Source organism: Canis lupus, chromosome 5 (assembly GCF_003254725.2).
Source record: "Canis lupus dingo isolate Sandy chromosome 5, ASM325472v2, whole genome shotgun sequence".
In the NCBI taxonomy this organism is placed as follows: Eukaryota; Metazoa; Chordata; class Mammalia; order Carnivora; family Canidae; genus Canis; species Canis lupus.
In genome coordinates this window covers 9467299-9481362 of record NC_064247.1, presented here as the reverse complement: position 1 = coordinate 9481362, position 14064 = coordinate 9467299, and the positions used below count along the sequence as shown (strand labels likewise).

Genomic DNA, 14064 nt, shown 5'->3' with positions numbered 1-14064 from the left:
TGAGCCACCCAGGCATCCTGACTTCCTTTTTTTCCTCCTCAATCTAAAGTTAGTTAAACCAGCAGTTTTTAACACTGCCCACATGCCAGAATCAGATGTGGAGCTTTTTTCGAAATACAAATGCCTGGACCCAAACAGATCTATTAGATCCGTATGTGCAAAGGTAGGTTTGGGGCATCTTGTGTTTTTAAAAAACACCACTGATGCTTGTGTTGGCCTCAGAATTAAGAATCAGCTATTATACTTTTAATAATTTTTACCAGAAGGACATAAGCTACTCAGAGGGCAAAACCATGTCTGTATGTACACTAGTGCCCTTTGAGTAGCTCGTGTCCTGCGAATGTATAAACCCACAGGGCAATAGCACTTGCTTTTATTATATTTGTTCCTCCGCCCTTTTTTTAGAAGTGGGACAGAGGGAGAGGGAGAGAGAGAATCCCAAGCAGGTTCACGCCCAGCATGAGCCCAACATGGGGCTTGATCTTACAACTCTGAGATCATGACCTGAGCTATAATCACAGAGTAAGTCATTTAACCACTTAAACTATACAGAAGCCCCTATACTTGTTCCCTTTTAAAGTATGGTGCTCAGATATTCCTCAGTCCTTCTTCCTTCTTACTATATTAAGCTAGGCTTAGAGTTTACTTTTGTGTTGTAGTTTCAATTTTGAGAGGCACCTGGGTGGCTCAGTGGTTTGAGTGTCTGCCTTTGGCTCAGGTCATGATCCCAGAGTTCTGGGATCGAGTGCCACATCCGGCTCCCTGCAGGGAGCCTGTTTCTCTCTCTGCCTATGTCTCTGCTTCTCTCTCTTTGTCTCTCATGAATAAATAAATAAAATATTTTTTAAAAATTTCTTTTTGAAAATTTAAAGTGACTATTGTTTTTTTATAAAATACCTGTCACATTCTTTCCTTGGCCCTGCTTCTTTGGTACAGATTACTTGGGAACACAGAGTAAATATAGTAACATATCGTATCAAATACAGTTATTTCCTCAAGTGCTCTTGACAAAGGACTATAGTGAGGGCAAACTAAATTAGTACTTCTTTCTCTGATTTGTCTGTAATGTTTAATAGCTATGTGCTTGAGAATATAAAGCTCTTGCTGTATGTGATATTATCCTAGGTCACCATAAAATGGAAGGAAGTTAAGGACTTAATTTCATGTGACTTTTGTATCACATAGTATGTCTGTGGCACAGGCGTATTGTCCTTCCTGGGAAAGTCCTCTGAGAGCCGAATCTTAACAATTTTAACCTCTTTTCTTTAGCGTCAAAAGCAATACCTGAGATATAGACGACTTTTCATGGATATTGAGAGAGAACAAGTAAAAGAACAACAAAGGCAAAAAGAACATCAGAAGAAAGTTGAAAAGTAAGTTCTTTGATCCTTATTGTGAGCCTTAAATTACTAATTAGGATGATTATGAAAGCTAAGTTTTAAAAATAATCAGGCAAAAATAAATAAAAATAAAAACAATCAGGCAGTGGTTTTGTCTTTTGATCCTTAGTAGAAACAACTTTTTTCATATGGATAGAAGTATGAAAAGGTAATAAAGGTCTATGGTTTTTTTTTTTTTAAGATTTTATTTATTTATTCATGAGAGACACAGAGAGAGAGAGGCAGGGACACAGGCAGAGGGATAAGCGGACTCCATGCAGGGAGCCTGACGTGGGACTCGATCCCGGGTCTCCAGGATCACACCTTGGGCTGAAGGCGGCGCTAAACCGCTGAGCCACCTGGGCTGCCCAGGGCTATGTTTTTTTAATAGACTTTTTTTTTTTTTTAACTGTTGTAAGTTTATAACAAAATTAAGCAGAAAGTACAGAGATTTTTATTTACCCCCTTGCAGTATACATGGTCTGCCCCCTCCACTGTCAACATCCTGCATCACAATGGTACAATTGTTACAACTGATAAACCTCCATTAGCACATTATAATCCATATTTTACTTTAGGATGCACTCTTGTTGTTATACATTCTTGTAGATTCTGACAAATATATAATGACATATCCACATAATATAATATCATACAGATAAGTTTTACTGCCCTAAAAATGTTTTGTGTTCCAGCTATTCATTTTTCTTCTTCCCTCCCCCCCCAGCCCATGTCAACTACTGATCTTTTTGCTGTCTCCATTGTTTTTGCCATTTCCAGAATGTCATACAGTTGTTATACAATATGTAGTCTTCTCAAATTGTTTATCTTCCACTCACTAATATACATTTAAGTTTCCTCTAATACCTTTTCATGGTTTGACAGCTCATTTCTTTTTAGTTCTGAGTAATATTCTATTATCTGGTTGTACCACAGTTTATCCAGTTACCTTCTGAAGGACTTCTTGTTTCTTTTCAAAGATATGGCAGTTATAAATAAAGATGTTTTAAATATCTATGTGCAAGATTCATGTGGGTGTATGTTTTCATGTCATTTTGGTAAATACCAAGTAGTATGTTTGCTGGATTATATGGTAAGAGTATGTTTACTTATGAAAGAAACTACCAAACTTTATTCCAAAGTACCATTTTGCATTTCTGTCAGCAATGAACAAAAGCTCCTGTTGCTTCAGATCCTCTCCAGCATTTGGTGTTAGTGTTTTGGATTTCAGCCATTCTAACAGTTGTGTAGTAGTATCTCATTGTTGTTTTAGTGTGCAATTCCCTAATAACATGATGTGGAACATGTTTTCATATGCATTTTCTTTGGTGAGGTGTCTATTTAGGTCTTTGGCTCATTTTTTAATTGGGTTGTTCTCTTATTCTTGAGTTTTAAGAGTTTTTTGTAGTTCTGGATAATTGTCCTTTACCATTTTTTTTTTCATAAGTATTTCCCCTCATCTGTGGCTTTAATTCACATTCTTTTGACACTGTCTTTTGGAAAGCAGAAGGTTTTAATTTTAATGAAGTCCAGCTTGTAATTTTTTTTTATGTATCATGCCTTAGGTATATTATCTAAAAAATTATTGCCATACTCAAAGTCACCTAGATTTTTCTTTTTTTTCCTTAAGATTTTACTTATTTATTTGAGAGAGAGCATTGGGGTGGTAGAGGGAAGGTCAGAGGGAGAAGGACAAGCAGGCTGCCCCCTGAACAGGGAGTCCAATGTGGCTGTGTCCCAGGACTCTGAGATCATGACCTGAGCCGAGGGCAGGCGCTTAACCGACGGAGCCACCTAGGCACCCCTCACCTAGATTTTTTTGTGTGTTGTCTCTTAAGAGTTTTATCATTTTGTGTTTTACACGTAGCTCTATGATCCATTTTGAGTTAATTTTTATAAGGGGTATAAGGTCTGTGTCTGGATTCATTTTTCTGCACATATTCATTTGTTCCTACCCCATTTGTTGAAAAGACTATCTCTGCTCTATTGTATTGCATTTGCTCCTTTTTCAAAGATCAGTTAACTATATTTATGTAGGTCTATTTCTGGGCTCTCTGTTCTATTCCACTGACCTATTTGTCAATTCTTTTGCCAATACCACACTGTCTTAAAAGAGAAGTGATGCATGAGAGACTCACTTTAGCTTTAAGGACACATACAGGCTGAAAGTGAAGGGATGGAAAAAGATACTCCATGCAAATGAGCACCAAAATAGAGTGGGAGTGTCTATCCTTATATCAGACAAAATAGATTTTCAGTTGAAAGAGTCACAATAGACAAAGGAGGTCGTGTATAAAGGGGTAAATTAATCAAGATGATATAACAATTATAAATATTTATGCACTCAATATCAGAGTATCTAAATGCAGTGCTCACTTTGGCAGCACATGTAGAGAGTACCTAAGCAACAACAAATCCAAATAGAACTGAAAGTTTCATACCTTAAACAATGGATAGATCATCCAGACAGAAAATTAATAAGGAAACATATGTTTTGAACAGCCCTATAGACCAAATGGGCCTAACAGACATATGCAGAGCAATCTATTTAATAGCAGTAGAATACACATTCAAGAACATTCTTCAAGATTGATCATATGCCACTTTGGCCATGACACAAGTACTTTTTTTTTTTTTTTTTTTTTTAATTCATAGAGACACAGAAAGAGAGAGAGGCAGAGACACAGGCAGAGGGAGAAATAGGCTCCACGCAGGGAGCCCGACATGGGATTCGATCCCAGGTCCTCAAGATCACACCCTGGGCTGCAGGCGGCACTAAACCGCTGCACTACCAGGGCTGCCCCCATGACACAAGTCTTAACAAATTCAGTGATACATTGAGTATAATACTCAATCAGTGTATCATACTGATTGAGTTGTAGTTGTTGAACCTTCCTTGCATCCTTGGAATAAATCCCACTTGATTCCAGTATAAGATCCTTTTAATGTAGTGTTGAATTCAGTTTGTTAGTATTTTGTTGAGACTTTTCACATCGATATTTGTCAGGGATACTGGACTGTAATTTTATTTTCTTATGGTGACCCCATCTGGTTTTTGTATCAGGGTAGACCTTGCAATGAGTTGGAAAGTATTCCTTCCTCTTCAGTTTTTGGAAGAATTTGGAAAGGACTGGTATTAATTTTTTAAACGTTTAGTAGAATTCACCAGTGAAGCCAGGTCCAGGGTTTTTGTTTAATGGGAAGTTTTTGATTACTGATTCAGTCTCCTTACCTGCAGTTGGTCTGTTTAGATTTTTTATTTCTTCACATTTCAGTCTGGATATGTTGCATGTTTTTAGAAATTTATTTATTTGAGTCCTCTTTTTTTTTTCTCCTGGTTAAAATAACTAAGCATTTCAATTCTGTTTATCTTTTCAAAGAATCAACTCTTAGTATCATTGATCTCTACTTTTTTCCTGTTCTCTATATCATTTATTTCTGCTCTGATATTTATTATTTCCTTTCTTCTGGCTAACTTTGAGCTTAGATTGAAATTATATCCAGTTTCTTCCAAACACATTGGTATGTAAGTAGAAATTAGTAACGAGGAAAATTGGAAAATTCACAAATATATGAAAGTCCTGCATTAACAAAATGGAAGATAAAAATCATGTGATCATCTTAATAGATGCAGAAAAAGCATTTAACAAAATTCAATGTCCATTTTGATGAAAACTCTCAAGAAACTGATATAGAGGGAATGTACCTCAACACAATAAATCCCTACATGACAAGCCTACAGCTATTACACTCCACGGTGAAAAGCTGAAATCATGGGGTGCCTGGGTGGCTCAGTTGGTCAAGTATCCAACTCTTAGTTTTGGCTCAGTTCATGATTTCATGGCTCTTGAGATTGAGCCCCTGTAGGGCCCCACACTCACTGGGGATCTGCTTGAAGATTCTCTCTTTTTGCCCCCCCCCCCTTACTCGCCCCTGTGCTCTTGTTCTCTCTCAAATATTTTTTAAAAAAAATAAAAGCTGAAATCTTTTCTTTTAAGATTGGGAACAAGACAAGGATGCCCACTCTCCCTACTTATATTCAACTTCGTACTGGAAGTCCTAGCCAGAGCATTTAGGCAAGAAAAAGAAATAAAAGACATCCAAATTGGAAAGGAATAATCAAACTGTAACCATTTGCAGATTACAATATTATATATGGAAAATCTTAATAACTCTACAAAAACTTGTCCGAACTAATAAATGAATTTAGTAACTCCTGTATTTTGTAGGATACAAAATCAATTTACAAAAATCAGTTGTGTTTCTATATACTAACAATGAACTATCAGAAAGAGAAACTAAGAAAATAATCCTTTTTAAAAAAATTTTATTTAGTTATTCATGAAAGACAGAGAAAGAGGCAGGGACACACACAGGCGGAGGGAGAAGCAGGCTCCATGCAGGGAGCCCAACGTGGGACTCGATCCCGGGTCTCCAAGATCGCTCCCTGGGCTGCAGGCAGGGAGCCATCCAGGCTAAACCGCTGAGCCACCCAGGGATCCCCAAAAATAATCCTATTTACAAAACTTCAAAAAGAATAAAATACTTAGGAAAAAATTTAACCAAGGAAGTGAAAGATCTATATACTAAAAGCTGAAACATTGATGAAAGAAAGCAAAGATGACGCAAATAAATGGAAAGATATTCCTATCTCATAAATTGGAAGAAATAATATTGGTAAAATGTTCATACTTTCTAAAGCAATATACAGAGTTAATGCAGTTCCTATCAAAGTTCTAGAGCAGAAACAGAAAAGACCATGCCAAATCTAAAATCTGCATGGAGCCACAAAAGACCTTGAATAGTGAAAGAAATCTTTTTTCTTTGAAGATTTATTGGTTTATTTTAGAGAGAGAGAAAGAGCACATATGCATGTAAAGGGTAAGGGGCAGAGGGAGAGAAAGAATCTCTAGCAGACTCCCCACTGAGTGCACCCCCGCCCCCAACATGGAGCTGGATCCCATAACCCTGAGATCATGACCTGAGCTGAAATCACAAGTTGGATACTCAACTGCATGAGCCACCCCGGTGACCCAGTGAAAGAAGTCTTGAGAAAGGAGAACAAAACTGGAAGTATTACACTTGCTGATTTAAAGCTGTATTACAAAGCTGTAGTAGTCCAAACAGTATGGTAGTGACATAAAACAGATACACAGATCAATGGGACAGAATAAAGAGCCCAGAAATAAATCAGTAAATTTACGGCCAAGCAGTCTGGCACATTTCCCTTACAATGGCAAAAGGATAGTCTCTTCAATAAGTGGTGTTGGCAAAACTAGATATCCACATGCAAAAGAATGCCCATAACTTACACCATCAAAAGTCAACTCAGAATCAATTAAAGACTTGACTATAAAACCTGAAACTATAAGACTCCTGGAAGAAAACATAGGGGTATGCTTCTTGACATTAATCTTGGCAACGATTTTTGAATATGACATTGTAGTAAGTACAGCACCAAAGCTAAAAGAATCAGGTGGAACTGTATCAAACTAAAAGACTTCACTCAGTATAGCAAAGGAGATAGTCAACAAAATGAAAAGGTTACCTGTGGAATAGAAGAAAATGTTTGGAAAGTATGTACCTGATAAAATGTTCATATCTAGGTTGATGAGGAACTTACAGTTCAATAGACCCAATTAAAAAATGGTCAAAGGACCTAAATAGACATTTTTTCAAGAAGACATACAAATGACCAATAAGTACTTAAAAAAGTGCTCAACATTACTAATCAAGGAAGTGCAAATCAAAAACATAATGAGATATCACATCATTTGAATGGCTGTTCTCAAAAAGATAAGAGATAAGTGCTAGCAAGGATGTGGAGAAAAAGGAAACTTGTACACTATTGGTGAGAATGTAAATTGGTGCAGTCACTATGGAAAAATAATATGGAAGTTCCTCAAAAAAGTAAAAATAGAACTACTGTATGACCCAGCGATCCCACTTCTGGGTATATACCTGAAGGAAATCAAGTCACTGTCTCACAGAGGTATTTGCACCCCCATGTTCATTGCAAGATTATGCCCAATAGCTAGGACATGGAAAACTTTTTAAGTGTCAACAGATGAATGGATAAAATGTGGTACATATAAATTGGAATATTATTCAGCCATGAAAAAGGGAAATATTGCTGTTTCTGCCATGGATGAACCTTGAGGCTTTATGCTAAGTGAAATAAATCAGAGAAAGAAATATGTTATGACCTTACTTATGTGGGAAACCTAAAAAAATGAACTCATAGAAACAGAGATAGATTGGTGTTTGCCAGGACCTGGGGAGTGGGGGAAATGAGATGGTGGTGAAAGGCTGCAGACTTTCAGTTATAAAGGAATTCAGGGATCCAATAATGTACAGTACTATATCATATACTTGACATTTGCTAAGAGAGTAGATTTTATATGTTCTTATCACACACACAAAAGGTAAGTGTGAAGTGAGAAAAGTTTTAACTAATACCGTGGTAATCAGTCCACACTTTATATGTACATGAAATCATTGATATATATTGTACACCTTAAAGTTATACAATGGTTTTGCCAATTATTTCTCAATAAAGCTGTGGGGGAAAATGTGAATTCCAGAGCAAAGACCTCACTTCTGATCCATCCCTGAGAGTGATTCTGCATTTATTCAGCAAACATTAATGTGGCATTTTTCATATCATGGGACTGTCCTAGGCATAGGCAGTACAAAGATAAATATAATGTAGTTCCTCTTCTTGAGGAATCTAAGGTGGATGGGGGAATAATTGTATATAAACAAGTAGTATAATTATTACAATAGAAGAATTAGGAAAAAAAATAGAAGAACTAGGTACAGAGTCCCTGTGAATACAGAAGAGGGATTACTGATTCCATCTGGAAAGTCAGAGAAATTACTACATTTCTGTTGGCCTAGATGGATAAATATGTGTTCATTGGGGAAGCAGATAAGGATGGTGAAGTAGAAAAATAACCATAAACTGAGAGTGGAAGCAAATAATCGTATTCATACAGAGTTTTATAATTTAGAAGGGCTTTCATACATTATTTCATTTGGTATTTTCCAACAATCAAACATTTATTAAGAGTATGGCACATACCGGGTAGTGCATTATATGCTGAGAATATTAAATACGAATATGTGGTAGGATAGTGGTTCATAGCATAGTCTTGGAATCAAATAGCCCTAGGGTTAAATTTACAACTTGTTAGCTGTATAACCTTCAAAATGTTTCTTTCTTTTTTTTTTTTTTTAAGATTTTATTTATTTATTCATGAGAGACACACAGAGAGGCAGAGACACAGGCAGAGAGGGAAGCAGGCCCCGTGCAGGGAGCCCGATGCGGGACTCATCCGGGGACTCCAGGATCACACCCTGGGCTACAGGCGGCGCTAAACCATTGCAGCCACAGGGGCTGCCCTGTTTCTTTATTTCTGAGATTCAGTATTTTTAATTATAAAATGAGGATTATAATCCCTGGCTCCTAGGTTGTTGCTAGAATTAAATGGAGAAATACATGTAAAATACTTAACATTGTATTTGGCACTTAATAAAAACATGATAAATAGTACCTTTTATGGCCATGATGATGATAGTGGTGGTGGTGGTGATGATGATGATGATAATGATGGTGATAGTGATGATAATGGTGGTAAATAGGATGATCACCAAAGGAGGCCAGACAAACAGAAAAGAGATGAAAATAATAATTATAATGCTACATGAGAAGTAAGGCAGAGACAGTCTCAGGAGGTCAAGAAAGGCTTTATATATAGATAGGTTAATACTCAAGCTGGATCTTGAATCATGAACTGGAATTTGCTAGATGGTTATAGAAATTAGTATGAAGTATAAGATATGTGTGGCAAATGGTATGAAAACTGGGGGAGGCTAAATTGGTGGAAGTAAAGGGGCAGAGGGGCTATCAAAAGGCTGTTGGAAGATTTTAAGACTAAGTCTTTTGTCAGATTTGTGTTTTAGAAAGATCATTCTGGTCAGGAGAGGACAGAAAACTAAGGCAGAGTCTAGTTAGTAAGTTATTTTAGTAGTTAAGGTAGGATATGATGGAGACATTGGGAACAGAGTCATATATTTAATAAAATTAAAGAAATAGAATCCATAGGACTCAATGACCAGTTGGGTTTGGTGTTGAGAGGAGTCAAGGGTAGTTTCTCACTTTATTCTTGGATAACTAAATGGTAGGATCATTAACAGGTATGCAATGGCCACAGAAGAACTAGATTTGACAGAAAGCTAGCAAGTTCAGTTTAGGACATTGAATGTGAGAAGCCTGTGGAACATTAAGGGAGGGCTGACTTACACACATTTGGGAATAAGGAACTAGAGTTCTGGCAGCAATGAGAACTTAAGATTTCTTTAGGAATTTTCAATATTTGTTTCAACATGAATTGGGACTAAGCACAGAGCTACTTCTGAGGGACAGATAACCAAGAGGAGCTTTCGTTGGTCTTTGGGCACTGAATTAGCAAAATTGGAAACTTTGAGGAGTCTCAGACACTTGGTTAGTTTTCTCCTCAAGACATTTGCCAAATCTAAATATGTGCAGTAAAGAAGACTAAAGGTCTAAGTTGAAAACTTCTGGGAAGCAGAGAAAAATTTTCTATAATGTTATAGTACATCTGGAGTTCAGGACCCACCAGGGTGAAAAAGGGGAGCTTGGACCCAGTGAATATCCCAGTTTTCAATCAAAAAGAGACTGAATAGTGGGCAGCCCAGGTGGCTCAGCAGTTTAGCACTGCCTTCGGCCCAGGGCGTGATCCTGGAGACTCCGGATCGAGTCCCACGTCGGGCTCCCTGCATGAGCCTGCCTCTCCCTCTGCCTGTGTCTCTGCCTCTGTCTTTCTCTCTGTGTGTCTCTCATGAATAAATGAATAAAATCTTTTTAAAAAAAGAGAGACTGAAGAGTTCTACAGGAACATGGAGAGTTCTACACTAACAAGATGGTCTAATGGTTCTAACCAACTGTAGAATAAGCCTTACCTAAACTCTAAAGCAGCCTTGATTCTGCTGAGTGCCTGACTGGAATAAGGTGATGAACCCCGCATTCTCTGCCTAGCAGAGATAAGGGTGAGCTTTTTCTGGTCATAGATAACATCATTTGGAGTTTCTAAATTTTTTTTTTTAAGATTCTATTTATTCATGAGAGAGAGAGAGAGAGAGAGAGAAGCAGAGACACAGGCAGAGGAAGAGGCAGGCTCCATGCAGGGAGCCCGATGTGGGACTCAATCCTGGGACTCCAGGATCATGCCCTGCATTGAACACAGGTGCTAAACCACTGAGCCACCAAGGGATCCCCTCTAAATTTGTTTTAAAACAACATTCAGCATTCAATCAGAATTTTTTAGGCATGTCAAGAGATAATACCAGATGACCAAAAGCCAAAAGGAAAAGAAACAACAGAAGCAGACTCACAGATGATTCTGTATTGGTATTAGCAGACAAGGACTTTAAAACTGTTGACTAATATACTCAAGTAAATAAAGGAAAAGATGAAGAAAAGAGATGAAGATATGCAGAATTTCACAAAAGAACTGGAATCTATAAAATAGAATAAAATAGAAAGTCTGGAGTTGACAAATATAATCTTAAAATAGGAACTCAGTAGGTACACAATGAGATACCACTTCATTCTCATTGGAATAGCTTTAAAAAAAAAAAAAAGAACAACGAACTTAACAGTACCAGATATTGGCAAGGATATAGACTAGTTATAACTGATGTATTGTTTATGAAAGTGGAAAAGAGCATAACCCCTTTGGAAAACCATTTAGTATTTTATATAGTGCAACATACATCTACTACTAGATATTTCCTCAAGGAAAATGAAAACATTTATGAAAACACTGAACAATGATAAGAATATATTCTTTTTATGTGTCCATGGCACACTTACCAATATTGATTATTTCCTGGGTTATTTTTCAGAGTATATTCTCTGACTATAGTGATGTTAAGTTAGAAATTAATGAGCAGTACGTTTTAAAAGAATTCTGAGTCAAAGATAAAGTTACAATGGAAATTATTAGGAAATGCTTTGAAGGGCAGCCCCGGTGGCGCAGCAGTTTAGCGCCGCCTGCAGTCTGGGGTGTGATCCTGGAGACCCGGGATCGAGTCCCACATCGGGCTTCCTGTATGGAGCCTGCTTCTCCCTCTGCCTGTGTCTCTGCCCCTCTCTCTGTTTCTATGAATAAATAAAATCTTAAAAAAAAAAAAAAGAAAAGAAAAAACGCTATTTAAAAAAAAAAAAGGAAATGCTTTGAAGAGAATAATAAGGAAGGTAAAACATATCAAAACTTGTCAGATGTAGCTAAAGCAGTGCTTAGAAGGAATGTTGGAGCCTTTAATTGCAATTATCAGAAAAAGTAAAAAGACTAAAAATCAATGTTTTAACTTTCCATCTCTAAAAAGCTAAGAATAATAGCAAATCATACAGGAAGAAAGAAGTCATAAAGAGCAGGAATCAGGGGCACCTGGGTGGCTCACTTCGTTAAGAGTCTGCCTTTGGCTGGGGTCATGATCCCAGGGTCCTGGGATTGAGCCCTGCATCAGGCTCCCTGCTGCTCCCTGCTCAGCAGGGAGCCTGCTTCCCCCTCTCCCTCTGTCTGTCACACCACCCTCCCCCCCCCCGCTTGTGCTCTCTCTCTCTCTCTCACTCTGTCAAATAAATATATTAAATATTTTTAAAAAGTGTTTTTTTTTAAAAGAATGGAAATCAATGAAATAGAAAACAAATGTACAATAGAGAAAATCAGCAAAGCCAAAAACTGGTTCTTTGAAAATTTAGTTTTGCCAGGGATATACCACCTTTACTAATCAGTGAAAAAGAAAAGATGGGAAATACTACCAATATTAGGAATGGAAAAGGAATCATTGCTACAGAGCCTAGAAACATTAGATGATAATAAGAAGACATATGAACAATTCCATGCTAAAAAAAATTTGATCATTTTGTTGAACTAGACAAACTCCTTTAAAAATAAAAAACCAAACATGGATGCAAGAAGAAATAGAAATCTGACTCATCCCATATCACTTAAAGAAGAAATCAGGGACGCCTGAATGACTTAGTGGTCGAGCTTCTGCCTTTGGCTCAGGTTGTGATCCCAGGGTTCTGGGATCGAGTCCTGCATCGAGCTTGCCTCAGGGCATGCTTCTCCCTCTGCCTATGTCTCTGCCTCTTTCTGGGTCTCTCGTGAATAAATAAATAAAATCTTTTTTAAAAAAAGAAAGGAAATGAGTTATTTTTTAAAAAAGATTTTATTTATGGGACGGCTGGTTGGCTTAGTGGTTGAGCATCAGCCTTCAGCTCAGGGCATGATCCTGGTTTCCCAGGATCAAGTCCCACATTGGGCTCCCTGCATGAAGCCTGCTTCTCCTTCTGCCTATGTCTCTGCCTCTCTCTTTGTGTGTCTCTCATGAATAAGTAAAGTTTTTTACATAAAATATTTATTTTTTTGAGAGATAGGGAGAGCTCACATGCATGTGAAGGGAGGGACAGAGGGAGAGGGAGAGAGAGAATCCCAAGCAGATGCTTTGCTGAGCAAGGAGCCTGATGCAGAGCTCAGTCTCATCACCCTGAGATCATGACCTGAGCCAAAATCAAGAGTCAGACTGAGCCACCAAGTGCTCCCAAAATTAAATCAATTATTATAAGATCTGTCCAAAAAGAAAAATTGATGTTCACATCCAGGCTCAGATATCTTCACTGGGGGATCCTTGCCAAATATTTAAGGGAAAAAACAAGTTTTACATAAACTATTCTAGAGAATGGAAATGGAGAATTCTTCCCAAATAATTGTAGAAGGCAGCATGATCTTAATACCAGTCTGACAAGGACATTACAAGAAAGCAACATTACAGACTGATTTCTCTCATGTACAGAAATGTAAAATTACAAGTGAAATAGTAGCCTACTCTCCTTCCAGGGGCCCTCTTGTGTTCTCCTGCCCTTGGAACTTCTCCCTGGGCTCCTGCCTCCTGTCCCAGAACAGCTTCTTGAATACCCCTGAACTTTTCCCAAGCCATGGATCCAATGGAAACAAAGCTTTTTATAATACCAATGATGATGAAAAAAATGTCTAAAATAAAACATTCCAAGATGTTTAAGAATTATCTTTGAATACTGGAAATATTTTTTTTCTGTTCTTTATGTATTTCATAATTTTTCAAATTTTTTATCATTAATATATTTGACTTTGAATGCCAAAGCAATATCTGCAGCAGCCCCCTACTAGTGAATATACTGTTTATTTTCTAATAGAGGACTTCTGAAATGTTTATGTGGCAGTACACTGGTGAGAATGGTTTCCTTTGAGGTGTTTAATAGTTTCTTTTTTTTTTTTTAATTTTTATTTATTTGTGATAGTCACAGAGAGAGAGAGAGAATAAGGCAGAGACACAGGCAGAGGGAGAAGCAGGCTCCATGCACCGGGAGCCCGACGTGGGATTCGATCCTGGGTCTCCAGGATCGCGCCCTGGGCCAAAGGCAGGCGCCAAACCGCTGCGCCACCCAGGGATCCCTAATAGTTTCTTTAGTATGTTTTTATTCTCACATGCTTTTTCTCCCCCTGAGATATAATATTATTGTCTTAAAAACAATTTGACAAAAATGACTGCAATGAAAAAGTGTGTGTATGTGTTTTGAATTGAGGTAGAAGCTTGGAAAAATCCCCATGATGTT

The 14064-nt window shown here is 37.6% G+C and overlaps 1 protein-coding gene across 19 annotated transcripts in view; it reads left to right on the top strand.

Annotated features, from left to right (window-relative positions):
• Window positions 1-14064, top strand: part of CCDC15 (coiled-coil domain containing 15) — an 80258-nt gene that overhangs the window by 29131 nt on the left and 37063 nt on the right. For all 19 annotated transcript variants that reach the window (XR_003143415.3, XR_003143416.3, XR_004815662.2 and 16 more), the window contains one exon: window positions 1270-1373. Coding sequence is in view for 16 of the 19 variants with exons in the window: in XM_049109803.1 (XP_048965760.1) it covers window positions 1270-1373 (104 nt within the window). In the remaining 3 variants the exon portion in view is untranslated. The remainder of the gene's footprint in view (window positions 1-1269; window positions 1374-14064) is intronic.